Genomic DNA, 14,365 nt, shown 5'->3' on the forward strand with positions numbered 1-14,365 from the left:
CCATGCTGGGCGCTGTGGCCATCCACTACGAGTGGCACCACCCATGCTGGGCACTGTGGCCGTCCACTACGAGTGGCACCACCCATGCTGGGCACTGTGGCCGTCCACTACGAGTGGCATCACCCCGTCCATTATGAGTGGCGTCACCCAGGCTGGGCGCTGTGGCCGTCCACTACGAGTGGCGTCACCCATGCTGGGCGCTGTGGCCGTCCACTACGAGTGGCGTCACCCATGCTGGGCGCTGTGACCGTCCACTACGAGTGGCGTCACCCATGCTGGGCACTGTGACCGTCCACTACGAGTGGCGTCACCCAGGCTGGGCACTGTGGCCGTCCACTACGAGTGGCATCACCCATGCTGGGCACTGTGGCCGTCCACTACGAGTGGCATCACCCCGTCCACTATGAGTGGCATCACCCAGGCTGGGCGCTGTGGCCGTCCACTAGGAGTGACGTCACCGCGTGCCCTCGAACCACATGTAGTTTAAACCATTACACAAGCTTCTGCATTTAAATGATTGCAACAATGATAAATTATTGGAAACTTTGATCATAAATTCTCACTATTATAAAAAATGCAAAAAGGGAAAAATGAACTGAAAACTGTTAAGAAATGATAACGCCAAAAAAGGGAAATATTTTTGAAGAATTCAGGGGGAAAAAAGTCACAAAAGATTAATTACATCATGCCCTCAAAGATTCCCCAAAGTGACCATTACACAGGAAGTCAGCAATAAGGAAATATTCAGTTTAGATCGAATTATCTTTTTCTGCCAGATTGCCACGCTCGCTACATCACGTCCAGGCAAACTGCCTGACGGGGTTGTCGCTTGCCCGGTCACCAGGGAACAATCGGTCATTGGATACCCTTGATGTCAGCCCCCTCGCCCCTCTCCATCCCCTGTCCCCCTGTCCTGAGCTGGGCTAGGTGGCTGGGCAGCTGGCCTCTTCTCTCACCTGTTCTCGCTGACGTGAGCTGCCTCAGGTTTGTTGTGATAATGGACATTCTGTTCCACGAAAACCAGTGAACGGACGTTATTTTCTTGCCCCGTGTGTGCATTGAATAGCGATTTTCACGCTGTGCTGAACGAAATGGTGCCCCAGGTGGGATTCGGGTATGTCTATTGCAAGGACAGCTCTTCCTTCTCAAAGCTTAAGGATGTTAACTTTTGCTACTGTAGCTCACCTTTCACTAGAGCTGCCTCCTGTTACCAAGGAGGCTGTGGCTTCTCATAAAAGAAACGAGAAAAAAGGTAGCAATTGTTGATCAACCAAATTGGCCCAGAATGGATTCAAAGTATCTAATAGTCTTTAAATTTGAACCAATAGCCCCAAAGCCTACATGGTTTTTTTGTTTGTTTGTTTTAGTAAAGTTGTCATTTCAGGGAAAGCAAAGTGGCTACAATTACCCTGATAACCTGACTCATTCAAACCTACAGTTGAAAAAACAATAGCCCATTTCCTATTGACTTAGTATGTTTGCAGTTTCCGCAGTACACGTGAGTCTCAGTTTCCTGGGACTGTCTGCTTCTATACAGTGGGAGGGGCTGAGAGGTGGCCTTAATTTCTAACCAGCGTTTTCTTACCCCATTGCCCGAAGTCAACAACTAATCAAGGCATTTGGGGTGAAAAACCCTGCTCTCTGTCTTTTGATTTGATTAAAAGGTATTTGTCAAGTGCTCCCTGCTCTAAAACTGGGCAAAATACCAGTGAATAGACAAAGCTCATGCCCTTGTAGAGCTTCCCGGTGAGAATGGAAACCAGAAATAAGGCAAAGAAGGAAGTCGTTTGTGGCACCGCGACATGGCCAAATGCAGGTGGGGTGGGTGGGGCAGGGCGGGTGCTTCACCTGGTGACAGTCCCATGGAGACTAGCAGGAGGTGCCCAAGGGCAGTTCCTGCCAGGGGTCAGCGAGCACAGAGCGGGAGCCCAGCCCAGGAGCAGTGAGGAGTCGGGCAGCTGCGGGTGGGTGGCCAAGGTCAGCACGCCATGTGTCGGGGGCAGGGGGCCCTGCCCTTCTGGAGGAGACTGTGAAGGTTGATGAGAACATGGATGGAGAGGTGGACCCGGAGGCAGGTGATGCGGTCAGTTGGGAGCCGTCCTGAAACAGGTGTTTGGAACCAGGAGGCTGAGACACCAGTGCGTGGATGTGGGTGGGGGGCATGGCGGACTTCCGTGTGTGGGGACGGGAGGGAGGCGGACACCCAGAGTGTGGGAGGCCATCCTGGGGTCAGGGAGGCAGGACAGAGCAGCAGCGGGCAGCTGAGCGTGCCCAGGGCTGAGGACAGCAGGTCCCGGGGGCAGCAGGTCTCCAGGGCAGGAGGACGGACCCCTGAGGAAACAGTGCGCCCCGCCCTCCCTGCAGGGCCTGCACCCCGCTCGCCCTCAAGCTCCCGTTTCCCTGGGAACGGTTCTTTTGGGCCAAACATGTTTATTTCTCATGGTTTAAATAGAAAACTGAAAGATTTTTAAGGAACTGGTGTGGGGCCCAGAGCCTCCTTCCCAGACTCTCCACTGCGTCCTCCCAGGACGGCTCAGAACCAGGGTCCGGGGAGGGTCCGCGCCGTGGGGGATGGCCCTCTGGAACTCTTGGTAGAAGGCAATGTTCCCGTGACATTGGACGAGAGCCCTGCTCTCGTTAGGAAGTGTGTGACCTGCGTTCTAACAGCCCACGCTCATCGTCTGTGCTCTCTGCGTTTCCCTGGAGACAAGTTGCCTGTACCTGACACCTCCCTGTGTGACCCCTCCCTCCCTGTGTGACCCTGGTCCCTCCCTGTGTAACCCCTCCCTCCCTGTGTGACCCCTCCCTCCCTGTGTGACCCTGGTCCCTCCCTGTGTAACCCCTCCCTCCCTGTGTGACCCCTCACTCCCTGTGTGACCCCTCCCTCCCTGTGTGACCCCTCACTCCCTATGTGACCCTGGTCCCTCCCTATGTGGCCCCTCCCTCCCTGTGTGCCCCTCCCTCCCTGTGTGACCCTGGTCCCTCCCTGTGTGGCCCCTCCCTCCCTGTGTGACCCTGGTCCCTCCCTCTGTGGCCCCTCCCTCCCTGTGTGACCCTGGTCCCTCCCTGTGTGGCCCCTCCCTCCCTGTGGCCCCTCCCTCCCTGTGTGGCCCCTCCCTCCCTGTGTGACCCCTCCTTCCCTGTGACCCCTCCCTCCCTGTGTGACCCCTCCCTCCCTGTGTGACCCTGGTCCCTCCCTGTGTGACCCTGATCTCTCCCTGTGTGGTCCCTCCCTCCCTGTGTGGCCCCTCCCTCCCTGTGTGGTCCCTCCCTCCCTGTGTGGCCCCTCCCTCCCTGTGTGGTCCCTCCCTCCCTGTGTGGCCCCTCCCTCCCTGTGTGGCCCCTCCCTCCCTGCAGAGCCCCCTTCCACCTCTCACTGAAGGAAGAGTCTTTAATGTCTTTTTCTTTTTCCCCCGCCAGCCCCTAGAGGCAATGCGGAGAGCACTTCTAATAGACAGGTATGTCTACGTTTTCATCTTAATTATCTGCTGGTTTATTTACAGGCAATAAAAACTCAGGGTTCTGTAAATTTGGAAGGTAAAGTACCTTCTAAGACAAAAAAAGAAAAATATCCGGGAGAGGCAGCATGTTGTAGACACACCTGTGAACAAACCCAAAAAAGGCCTTTCCGATTCCATCAGAGCCGCAGGCCCTAATTCTCCTGTTTGCTATTAGAAATTTAAGCATTTTAAGAAAAATTTCCAAGTCCTCTTGTTTTGTGGAAACAAACGGTTGTTTTTATTTATTTATTTATTTTTTGTATTTTTCTGAAGTTGGAAACGGGGAGGCAGTCAGACAGACTCCTGCATGCGCCTGACCAGGATCCACCCAGCATGCCCACCAGGGGGCGATGCTCTGCCCACCTGGGACGTCGCTCTGTTGTGACCAGAGCCACTCTAGCACCTGGGGCAGAGGCCATAGAGCCATCCTCAGCGCCCGGGCCAACTTTGCTCCAATGGAGCCTTGGCTGCGGGAGGGGAAGAGAGAGACAGAGAGGAAGGAGAGGGGGAGGGGTGGAGAAGCAGATGGGCGCTTCTCCTGAGTGCCCTGGCTGGGAATCGAACCCTGGTCCTCCGCACGCTAGGCCGACGCTCTACCACTGAGCCAACCGGCCAGGGCCAAACGGTTGCTTTTAAACAACCCTCCTGTGATCTGTATTTGTTATTTCTTACATGTTTATTAAGGAGATTGCGGAGGGGGGTGGAGACCCTCTGGGCACTCGGGAGAGGGTCCTCATGAGACATGTGTTTGGCCCCTTAAGGGGTTTTCAGTTTCCTGCAGTGTGTTTTACACACAGTGTGTGTCTCTGCATCTGGGAGTCTCTGTGCGCAACCCCAGACAGTTTGGTGCTCCATGACACGCCCATCCAAAGCCTAGAACGTTCCCCAGGAGAGAAACAAGGGTGGACCTGGGTGTCTCCCTCCCTCGAAGCTGAGCAAATCCTTTCTTGGGACCACTCATCAAACTCTTATTTGTTTTGCCCGCCCCCGTTTGATGTCAGGTGACACTTCCCAAGGCAAGCCCCGTATCTGTTGTGGGTTTAACGTGGAGACCTCCAACCCGCACCTGGGCGATCGCTTAAAACCAGCGTTTGTTAGAAAGGCGTGTGATTCGGTTTTCTTTGTTTATCAAACATTTAGAGTTTTGACGTTTTCAATCCCACCACAAATCCCTTACACTTCAGAGCGGGGCTGGTCTGGAAGCAGTTACCCTCGTGGGGCGCCCAGACTCGCAGAGGCTGGTGTCGTTCGATAGCGGGGCGATAGGCACACGTGTGCAGCCCGCAGCCTTGATAAAGCTCGCTTTGGAACACAAGCCCCCTTCAGCCTCTGCCTGGAAGAATAAAGTAGCGTAACCCCCAGCCCTGTCTGTGGTGTCTGAGTGGGTGCATTGTCTCAGTGGCTGTCCTGCAAAGGGGGACCCTGCCACGAAGCTCCAGAGCGTAACAGGCTGTGGCTTGCAACGATACAACGAACATTTCTCTGCAGAATAAAATAGCACCAAGCAACAGTTTGCTGCACAAGGGACAAGAGATATTAAAACGCAGGGGAGGGGAGGATGCGTGAGCTAACGTTTTATTAAAAAGTGAGCTGTCTCCCTTGGTCTCTTCATCAGTTCCCACTGTAATTCGGGAGTGACCAGAGGTGCCCACAGGCTGGTGCTGATGTGGGGTTCATGTAGCGCTGTCCCCTCTTCCAACAGTGCAGACCAGACTTAGGGACCTAACACACGGGGGTGGCTTCTCTTCACCCACAAGTCTGAGAACGGAGCGTCTGCTTAGCTTACTGCCCAGAGGGACTTCCCCTCCCCTCATCCGCTCATCTCTGCAGGAAGTTAAAACCCACCCAGAATCCTAACGTGCAAGTCTGTGTCCTTTAAATAACGGAGCAGAGCGTGGAGCACCTGCCATGGTGGAGTCAGGTCACTCGGGAAAAGCAAATCAGGAAAATTGTATGTAGTTTTCCCTCCCTTCTAACTTCTCACCAGCAGTCAGAGTGCTGACTGTGAGTAGTTTACGCACCTTCTCTAGTTGCAGCTCCTTCAGTGGTGAAGTAGTGACTAGAAAGAAGGAATGAAGCCCTGGCCGGTTGGCTCAGCGGTAGAGCGTCGGCCTGGCGTGCAGGAGTCCCGGGTTCGATTCCCGGCCAGGGCACACAGGAGAAGCGCTCATCTGCTTCTCCACCCCTCCCCCTCTCCTTCCTCTCTGTCTCTCTCTTCCCCTCCCGCAGCCAAGGCTCCATTGGAGCAAAGATGGCCCGGGCACTGAGGATGGCTCCTTGGCCTCCACCTCAGGCACTAGAATGGCTCTGATTGCGGCAGGGCGACGCCCCAGATGGGCAGAGCATCGCCCCCTGGTGGGCGTGCCGGGTGGATCCCAGTCAGGCGCATGCGGGAGTCTGTCTACCTCCCTGCTTCTCACTTCAGAAAAATACAAAAAAAAAAAAGAATGGTTCAGAAACAAATGACGCTTTCATCGAATCTGAAGCATAAATGGGATCATTAGAATTGTTCTGCGTATTAGCTCAGGCGAGAGGAATCTGTAGAACACACTTTATGTGGTGAGACCCAAGCCACGCTGGCTTCTCGCCGTGTGTCCACTGGCAGTCCTCACTGAGAGGGACGGCGTGAGAGGCTGGACGCAGGCAGAATGGCTCGCCTCGTTCTTGTTATTAACCCTTGCAGCCAGAATCGGCAGCCAGCCCTCGTCTCCTCACACGTGTTTTAAAACCTTGCTCCCCCCGGTTGTCAGCAGGTAGGCTTGTTTCGTTCCCCAGCAGCCCAAGCCTTCTAACCACGTGCCCGTCTTTGTCTCTCGGCAGCGGAACCAGGGCTGATCGGCGGGCGCAGCGGGCTCTCCGGGACGAGACGTGTGGGAGACTCCCTCACCAAAACGCAATTAAAAAAAAAAAAAAGAAACAAAAAACCCAGAAACAAAAACACATAGTATTTGCACTTTGTACTTTAAATGTAAATTCACTTTGTAGAGACGAGATATTTAAGCAGACGGCTTTAATCTGTGAAAAGGGAGGGGCCGGCTTCGGCGGTTTAATCACATACAATGTATGTGCCCTTTGACCTTGGACATCCGCACTGGTGGGGCTGTTCTGGGTGGATTTCAGCTTGCTCTCTGGGTCCGCGCGTGTCCGCCTACGGGACGGTGGCCTGGGGCGTGGTGGCTCCGGCCGGAGCTCCTCACCAGCCCGCACACTCCCTCCCGCCGGCCACGGCACCAGGACCTCCTGTGCTGGCAGCCTCCTGGGTCCCGTTCGGAGCTTCAGGCTCCCCGAGTCCTGCGAGCTGGTCACCTGCTGCTGCCCGCGGGCCTGCGCGTTCCTGGGTCTCGGTCAGTTCTGCTTCCCCGAGACCCCCCTCCCACCACACTCGCAACCACAACTGCAGGCCAGTGACCAGGGGGACCCGGGGGACAGTTCCCAATCCTTCTCCCGTGCCGGCTTTACTGCCTGAAAGCTGGGCTCAGGTCAGTCAGCGGTACGATACATGCTAGAGGGGTACCCCTGCCGTCCCCAGGCGTGGGGAGAAGCACGGTGGTCAGGAAAGTCCATGGGATCAGGTCATGACTGTGGGCTGCCCGCCTCCCTTACCCCTGGCCTTACCCACCCGGAGTCCCTGGAAGGTAAAATTGTCACCCCAGCAACTCTGACAGCCTCCCCAGAGAAGGAGCAGCCGGGGAAGCTGTGCCCGGGAGGGGGCTGGCCCGGCGGGCAGGGAGCCGCGCCCAGGACCCTGCCTCCTCCCCATTCTTTCCTGAGGCCCCCCGGGCAGGCCAGCTTGTTATTGGGAAATTCCTCTGGGTGGCACTTGGGAGGGACGGGTCAGAAACCAGATGTCCACACTGTGAGCCACAGAGCCAGCCCAGTGCAGAGCCAGGGGCCACCGTCCGAGCCCAGAGGCCGTCCCTGAGCAGCCGCGGCTCTGTGGTCCCCGGGAGGACGGCCGGGATGCTGTCTCAGCTCCGGCATCTGGTCAGGAAGCATCTTCAGGGCCCTCCGTCCCCCAGCACGGACGTGTGCCGTGAGCCCTGTGCGTGCGCGAGGAGACAGCCGAGCGGTCCCTTCTCTCCTTAAACTGTGCAGCGTCAGCGCTGACGCTCGGAGCCCCAGAGCAGCTCAGCTGTGTGTCACCATAGCTTACGCAACAGTTACGACCCTGAATTTATCAGATAGTCTTTTATATTTCTGAACTCTGAATTTAATCATTTTCCTTAGATTGAAATAAAATATGCTACGAACACCGTCTTTTGTCCTTTCTTTCGGCCACAGGCAGAGCTTTGTCGTTGCTGTTTCGGGGTGTCTGCCGCCGGAGGCAAGGACAGGACAGCAGGCTGGGCCGGAGTGACCTGGGACCTGGCTCTGCCCCCTGGCTGTGTGTCCCTGGACGCCTCAGGGCACCTGTTTGTCCCTGGCTGGGTTCCCTGCGGACGGTGGGACGCACCTCCCGGTGGAGGTTCTGTGGCCGGTTGTGACGCGCCCTGATTCGTGTCGCGGCCAGGGCCCGGTGGCCCGACACTGTGGGGGCCGCAGAAGGAACAGGAAGTCTCTCACTGGGATGAGAGCGGATGCTGTTCCCCGCCGCCCCCCACAGACCATCCGCGCGTGCAGGACCCGTCCTGGCTGGGCCCCCTGGTGTTCCACTGGCCGTTGCTGCCGCTCGCTTTCTTCCTCTCCCAGTGTCACTGAGACGCGATCGGCAGCAGAACACTGTGTAGATCGAGGGGCACAGAGTGACAAACAGACTTTAAAAGTGCACCGCGTCCCGACTGCACTTAAGGGATATTGTGAAATGATGACCACAAATGAGGTCTGACGACGTCCACCGTCACTGACACGTGGGGAGAGCTGCTTTCCTGTGGTGAGGACTTCCAGGGTGTGCTCTCTGAGCCCGCGTCCCTGGCTGCTCGCAGCAGGGTCAGCGCCAGTTGCCCCCGGAGCTCCCGGCCTGGACGGGGCCCGCGGGAGTCTCGACCCTCTTCCTGCTCAGCAGAGAGGGGTCTCTGTAGAACCCGGTCTCTGCACGTCCACCGTGCGGCTGGAGGAAGGCCGCAGGGAGGACCACCACCGGGGAAGGTGCGGCCGGGACTGGCTCTGAGCTTCCCATCCTGGAGGCTGACCGAGCATGTGCCCGTGTGGGCAGGCGGGCTGGTAGCCAGCGCGCTGGGGCTGCAGCACATGGTTCTCATCGCCAAGTATGAAGATTCAGATCTGAAGCAGAAATCTGTTTCCCTTACATACCTGGCCCAGCTGGTTTCAGTGAGAGACGCCTCTCTCCCCGAGGCCGCCCCTTCCCTCCTGCTCATGTTTAAAACGCTCCCCTGCGTCCTGTCAGAATCCTCCACGTTGGAGATTATTCACCAGCACTCGGCCAGCTCATAAATCACGCCAGCGATGTTATACCAGGCTTTCTTTTTAAGTTATCAAGGTGAACCATGTCACGTTTTTGTAATCAGTGCAGAAAAGACTGACGTAATCATAAACTGCCAACTAAATCATGCAGAAAGCAGAGCTGCTCCAGGGAGAGACTAAGAGTGGGTACAGCCCTGCTCTCAGGCCTGTGATGATGGTGGCGGTGGTTGTGGAAATGGTGGTGATGATGGGGGTGGTGATGGTGGTGATGGTGGTGATGATGGTGATGGTGGTGGTGATGGTGGTGATGATGGTGATGGTGGTGGTGATGGTGATGGTGGTGGTGGTGGTGATGGTGGTGGTGATGGTGATGGTGGTGGTGGTGGTGATGGTGATGGTGGTGGTGGTGATGGTGGTGATGATGATCATGGTGATGATAGTGATGATGGGGGTGGTGATGGTGGTGATGGTGGTAATGATTGTGGTGGTGATGGTAGTGGTGGTGGTGATGATGGTGATGGTGATGGTAGTGGTGGTGGTGGTGATGATGGTGATGATGGGGGTGGTGATGGTGGTGATGGTGGTGGTGATGGTGGTGATGGTGATGGTGATGGTGGTGATGATGGGGGTGGTGATGGTGATGGTGGTGATGGTGGTAATGATGGTGATGGTGATGATGGTGGTGATGGTGATGATGGTGGTGGTGATGGTGGTGATGATGGAGGTGATGATGGTGATGGTGATGATGGTGATGATGGTAATGATGGTGATGGTGGTGATGATGGAGGTGATGATGGTGATGGTGATGATGGTGGTGATGGTGGTGATGGTAGTAATGGTGGTGATGATGGTGGTAATGATGAGGGTGATGATGGTGATGGTGGGGGTGATGATGGGGGTGACTGTGATGATGATGCTTTCTAACACACTTTACTACATAGACCAAAAGTTAGAAAACATTTTTGACTAGGTAGCTAGCTATTTTTGGTATTTCTTCATTATAAAAAGTGGCATTAGCCATCTTTTACGATAGTGCTATGAATAGGCCACCCCAGACTCCATAGCTGACAACCATTTGTTTATTCTTGTCCACACTGTGTCTGGGGTGGGTTTTCAGTCCAGTCTGGGCATAGCTGACCACATCTGCTTCCGTCCCTCATCCCCTTAGGACTAACAGGCCCTCCGGGCACAGTCCCTGCATCAGCTGAGCCCGGAGAATGGGGAGAAGCCCAGCTGCGTTCTCTAGATGCAGTGGTAGTTATTGTTTTACGTCTCCAAACCTATCTGCCTGACATACATGCCTGCTAAATGAAATATTGAAAAATAAGTTACATCTCATTAATTGGCATTATCAAGATATGCTCCGAAGAAAGGAGGAGGAGAAGGGGGACAGACAGTGATCGGACACTCTGGGAAGAGGCTTCTGAGAGAGGGGCCAGTGTCACACGGGCGGGCGGTGGATGGGTGAGCGGCCCCGAGTCGCAGCTCCTAGAGCAGGTCACGCTCGCCCGGCCGTGGAGCCGACGCATGCAGCACGGTTCTGACCTCAGCAGCGGCCCACCCTGCCCATCATGTCGATGGGTCTTCCCCACTGAATTTCGAGCAATTTCACCCCTTCCCAGTGTGCCCACACCCACTCGTTCCTAGAACTTGCTGTTTCCGTATCTCTGGCCTCAGTGCTTTGGTGGGGCTGGGGTGTAATTCACAATGAAACTGTAACACCCATGAGAACTCTGTGACTTCTAGGTTTGACACCAGCGCACCCAGCTGTCCTTTCCTCTTTCAAGTCTGAGGGCCCACAGGTCAAGTAACAGCTGTGCTCCTAGACGTGACACATAGATCGTATTTTTAACAAGCATCACTGATGCCATGAAAGTGAGTCATGCTGCCCACTGTTTTCAGACTCTTCAGATCACCCGAGAATTGTCTGTATGTCTTTTTATTATTATTTAGTTAGTTTTAAAATATTTTATTTATTGATTTTCCAAGAGGTGGGGAGAGAGACAGAAAGAGAAACAGGGAGAGGGAGGAAGCATCAACTCGTAGTTCTTCTCGTCTATGCCTTGACCCAGAAACCCTGGGGTTGCTTAACTTTCTTTCCTTTCTTTCCTTCTTTCCTCCCTTTCTTCCTCCCTCTCTCCCTCCCTCCCTCCTTCCTTCCTTTCTCTCTCTCTTTTTTTTTAAAGACTTTATTCATTCATTTTAGAGAGGAGAGAGAGAAGGGGGGAGCAGGAAGCATCCACTCCCACATGTGCCTTGACCGGGCAAGCCCAGGTTTCAAACCAGTGACCTCTGCGTTCCAGGTTGGCACTTTATCTACCGCGCCACCACCAGTGAGGTGAGTTACCTGTATTTCACAATTCCCGTCAAAGGAAGACCTTTTCTTGTGTGTGTGTGATTAAATTTGTGTATTTTCCTCTCAACAAGTTTATTTCTTTTAGTTGCATCTTTGTTAACAGAAACTCTCCTTTCGGCTTTTGTATTTTTCATATTCTTACCGTGACAAAGACAAGCCGTGGAATGCATTTGACGTGGACAAGCTCTTTTTCATGTTCTTTAGTCTCTCATGCCCGAAATAAAAACGCAGAAGAGAATGTCTCTCTCTTCAGTGCTACACACACACACACACACACACACACACACGCACTCCGCAGAGCGTGCTCTGTGGAGCGCGAGGGTCGCTGGCTGTGTTCCTTCCATTGATGACATGCACATTGGCGATTAAAAGGAAATCGTTCAGGTAAATAAATTTGGAAAGGACGACGTTTTACCAAACCCAGCTGGCTACCCTTGGGGTCCCCAGAGCCCTGGGCACCAGTGTCCACTGGCAGCAAGCCCACGGGCTCGTACTTGATGATCAACTGGACGCATTCTCAGCCAATGACGGTGCGTTCGATTTGGGCGTGGTCTCTTCTGAGCTGCCTCACAGGCCAGCGGGGTGGACGCCCTCATTCAGCCTCTGGGCACCTCCGCTAGTCACTGTCCCCAGGGCTTGTGGCCCTCCTCCCGAGCCTTCCTGGGTGGACGCTGGCCTGTCTTTCCCGTTTCCGGTCATAAAATGGCCTGTGACACTTCCCGGTGCAGCGGTGAGGCATGGACATGGCAGGGTCATTGTCCGCTGAGAGCTCAGGACAGGAGGAGCCCCCTTCACGGAGCAGGCGGCAGTCCCGCCGGCCCTCCCTTAGGCTGACCGCTGACTGGGCAGGGTGTGTCCAGGCAGGGGTTTGTTTATTAGTTTGTGGCTGTGGCGGGACATTTAGCCTCTCCGAGCCTCAGCTTGCTCCCTGGGAGGTGGGGCCGTCCGTGTCTGCCTCCCAGGGTTAAGGGTCCCCGGGCTTGAGCGGGAGGGTCAGCACGGTCCGTGCCTCTCCCCCGCCGGTCCTGCCTCTGTCCCCCCCGCGGGTGCCGGCCTCTCCCTGGTCACGGCTCCCTCTCCTCGGCCGTCCTGGCGCCGGGCTCCGAGTCTCCTCACCGACACCCGCGTCCCCCGGTTCTTCCCGCACCGACTTCCTGCTTCACGTCAACCAGCCTTCCTCAAAGACGCAGCGGGGACAGTTCCTGCCGACAGCGTGCCTCCAGCGTCCAGCCACGCACGCCGGTGCGGCTCTGTGCCTTCCAGACGCAGGACCCCCAGGACGTGACCCCCGACCTCCTGCATGTGTCCAGCCCGTGACCGGTTCCCAGTCTGGCCGTTTATCCGCCACGTCCTACCTGGACGTGGCCCTGCTCAGGTCGGGGTCTGCGGTCTGTCGTGGGGGTTGTCCCTTTGCCGATGTCCTCAGTTCTCGACAGCATTCTCTGTGACTTTGTCGGGCCAACGTCCAGCACAGGGTGAACCCAGACAGCTCCCCCACCCCCTCCACGGTCATCCCGGGAGCTCTGCCAGGGAGAAATCACAACACAGTGCCATCGGTGTCCCCGTCGGACCAAACTGGACTGTTCCGTCTTCACAACCCCTCCCCCACCCTGTTGGCTCCAGGATGGTCTCACATGTTTGGGGGCCACCGTCCACACTCTCCACCTTCCCTCCCCCTTCCTATTCCAGCCCCCTCAGGTGCTCACCTGCTCTCGAGGCCGTGGGGGGCAGCCCTCCGTTCCCCATCACACGGCTCCTGGGCCTGCATCCTCCTCCCCCGGGTCAGGGACGGGGCGGCCTCCCCCCTGCCTTTGTTGCTCCGAGTCCCTCCCTCCACCTCCCAGCACCACTGGCTTCCATGGGCCTCCCTTCTCTGTTCACGGGGACGTCACTCATGCCACCCTTCTCTGTTCACGGGGACGTCACTCATGCCTCCCTTCTCTGTTCACGGGGACGTCACTCATGCCTCCCTTCTCTGTTCACGGGGACGTCACTCATGCCTCCCTTCTCTGTTCACAGGGACGTCACTCATGCCCCACCTGCTCTCAGGTCAAAGCAAACTCCCTCCTGCCTTCCCGACCTCAGGACCCTGGAGCTCTGCGTCCCGTCCCGAGAGAGTCCCATGCAGAGAGGTCTCGGGTCCAATGCCGGACGTGGGACGAGGGTGGAACCACGGGGTGGTGGGCTGTGTGTCCTGAGACCCCGCCCAGCCTGGCCAGCAGCACGGGCAGTTTTCGGGCCATCTCAGCATCCGTGAGGAGATGGCACCGGACAGGACACCCCACAGGTGGTTCAAGTCCATCGCAGCGTGGTGACCGGCAGGGAGGACATGGGAGTCGCTGCCCAGAGTGGACGCAGCGGGGTGACCGGCAGGGAGGACGGAGTCGCTGCCCAGAGTGGACGCGGCATGGTGACCGGCAGGGAGGACGGAGTCGCTGCCCAGAGTGGACGCGGCGGGGTGACTGGATGTAGGAGTCGCTGCCCAGAGTGGACGCAGCGGGGTGACTGGATGTAGGAGTCGCTGCCCAGAGTGGACGCGGTGGGGTGACCGGCAGGGAGGACGTGGGAGTCGCTGCCCAGAGTGGACGCGGCGGGGTGACTGGATGTAGGAGTCGCTGCCCAGAGTGGACGTGGTGGGGTGACCGGCAGGGAGGACGTGGGAGTCGCTGCCCAGAGTGGACGCGGCATGGTGACCGGCAGGGAGGACGGAGTCGCTGCCCAGAGTGGACGCGGCGGGGTGACCGGCAGGGAGGACGGGGAGTCGCTGCCCAGAGTGGACGCGGTGGGAGTGTCTGCATGGAGTGAGGACACCCAGGACCTCCTGAGCACATACGAGAGCCCCGTTCTCAGGCTCAGGTCTCAGGAGGTCTGGACTGCACTCTGGTTGGTGGAAAAACATCGTGGACACTGGTCCTGGTCAGGTCTGATCCCCACTTCACTGAGCACGGTTGAGGAAACACCTGAAAAAGTGATGTTTCCTGGGGTTCCAGTCTGTTTCCCGCAGGCAGAGTGGGAAGACGGGGAACCCCGGGTCTAGAGAACAACGCCCAGGGGCTCAGAAATGACCTGTGAAAACGATCGATCAATAACTCGATGTCCAGCCCCTCTGCCCCCCTCCAAGGTCTCAGGTCGGCTGAGAGTTCCAAGA

At 56.6% G+C, this 14,365-nt stretch overlaps 1 protein-coding gene across 2 annotated transcripts in view; it reads left to right on the plus strand.

Moving 5' to 3' along the window:
* The window catches only part of SMOC2 (SPARC related modular calcium binding 2), a 159,282-nt gene extending 151,532 nt beyond the window's left edge, over positions 1-7,750 (plus strand). For both annotated transcript variants that reach the window (XM_066247721.1, XM_066247722.1), the window contains exons 12-13: positions 3,421-3,458; positions 6,321-7,750. In XM_066247721.1, the coding sequence (XP_066103818.1) occupies positions 3,421-3,458; positions 6,321-6,335 (53 nt within the window). In that variant the 3' untranslated portion in view covers positions 6,336-7,750. The remainder of the gene's footprint in view (positions 1-3,420; positions 3,459-6,320) is intronic.
* Positions 7,751-14,365: the final 6,615 nt, after the last annotated feature.

Source organism: Saccopteryx bilineata, chromosome 12 (assembly GCF_036850765.1).
Source record: "Saccopteryx bilineata isolate mSacBil1 chromosome 12, mSacBil1_pri_phased_curated, whole genome shotgun sequence".
Classification (NCBI taxonomy): domain Eukaryota; kingdom Metazoa; phylum Chordata; class Mammalia; order Chiroptera; family Emballonuridae; genus Saccopteryx; species Saccopteryx bilineata.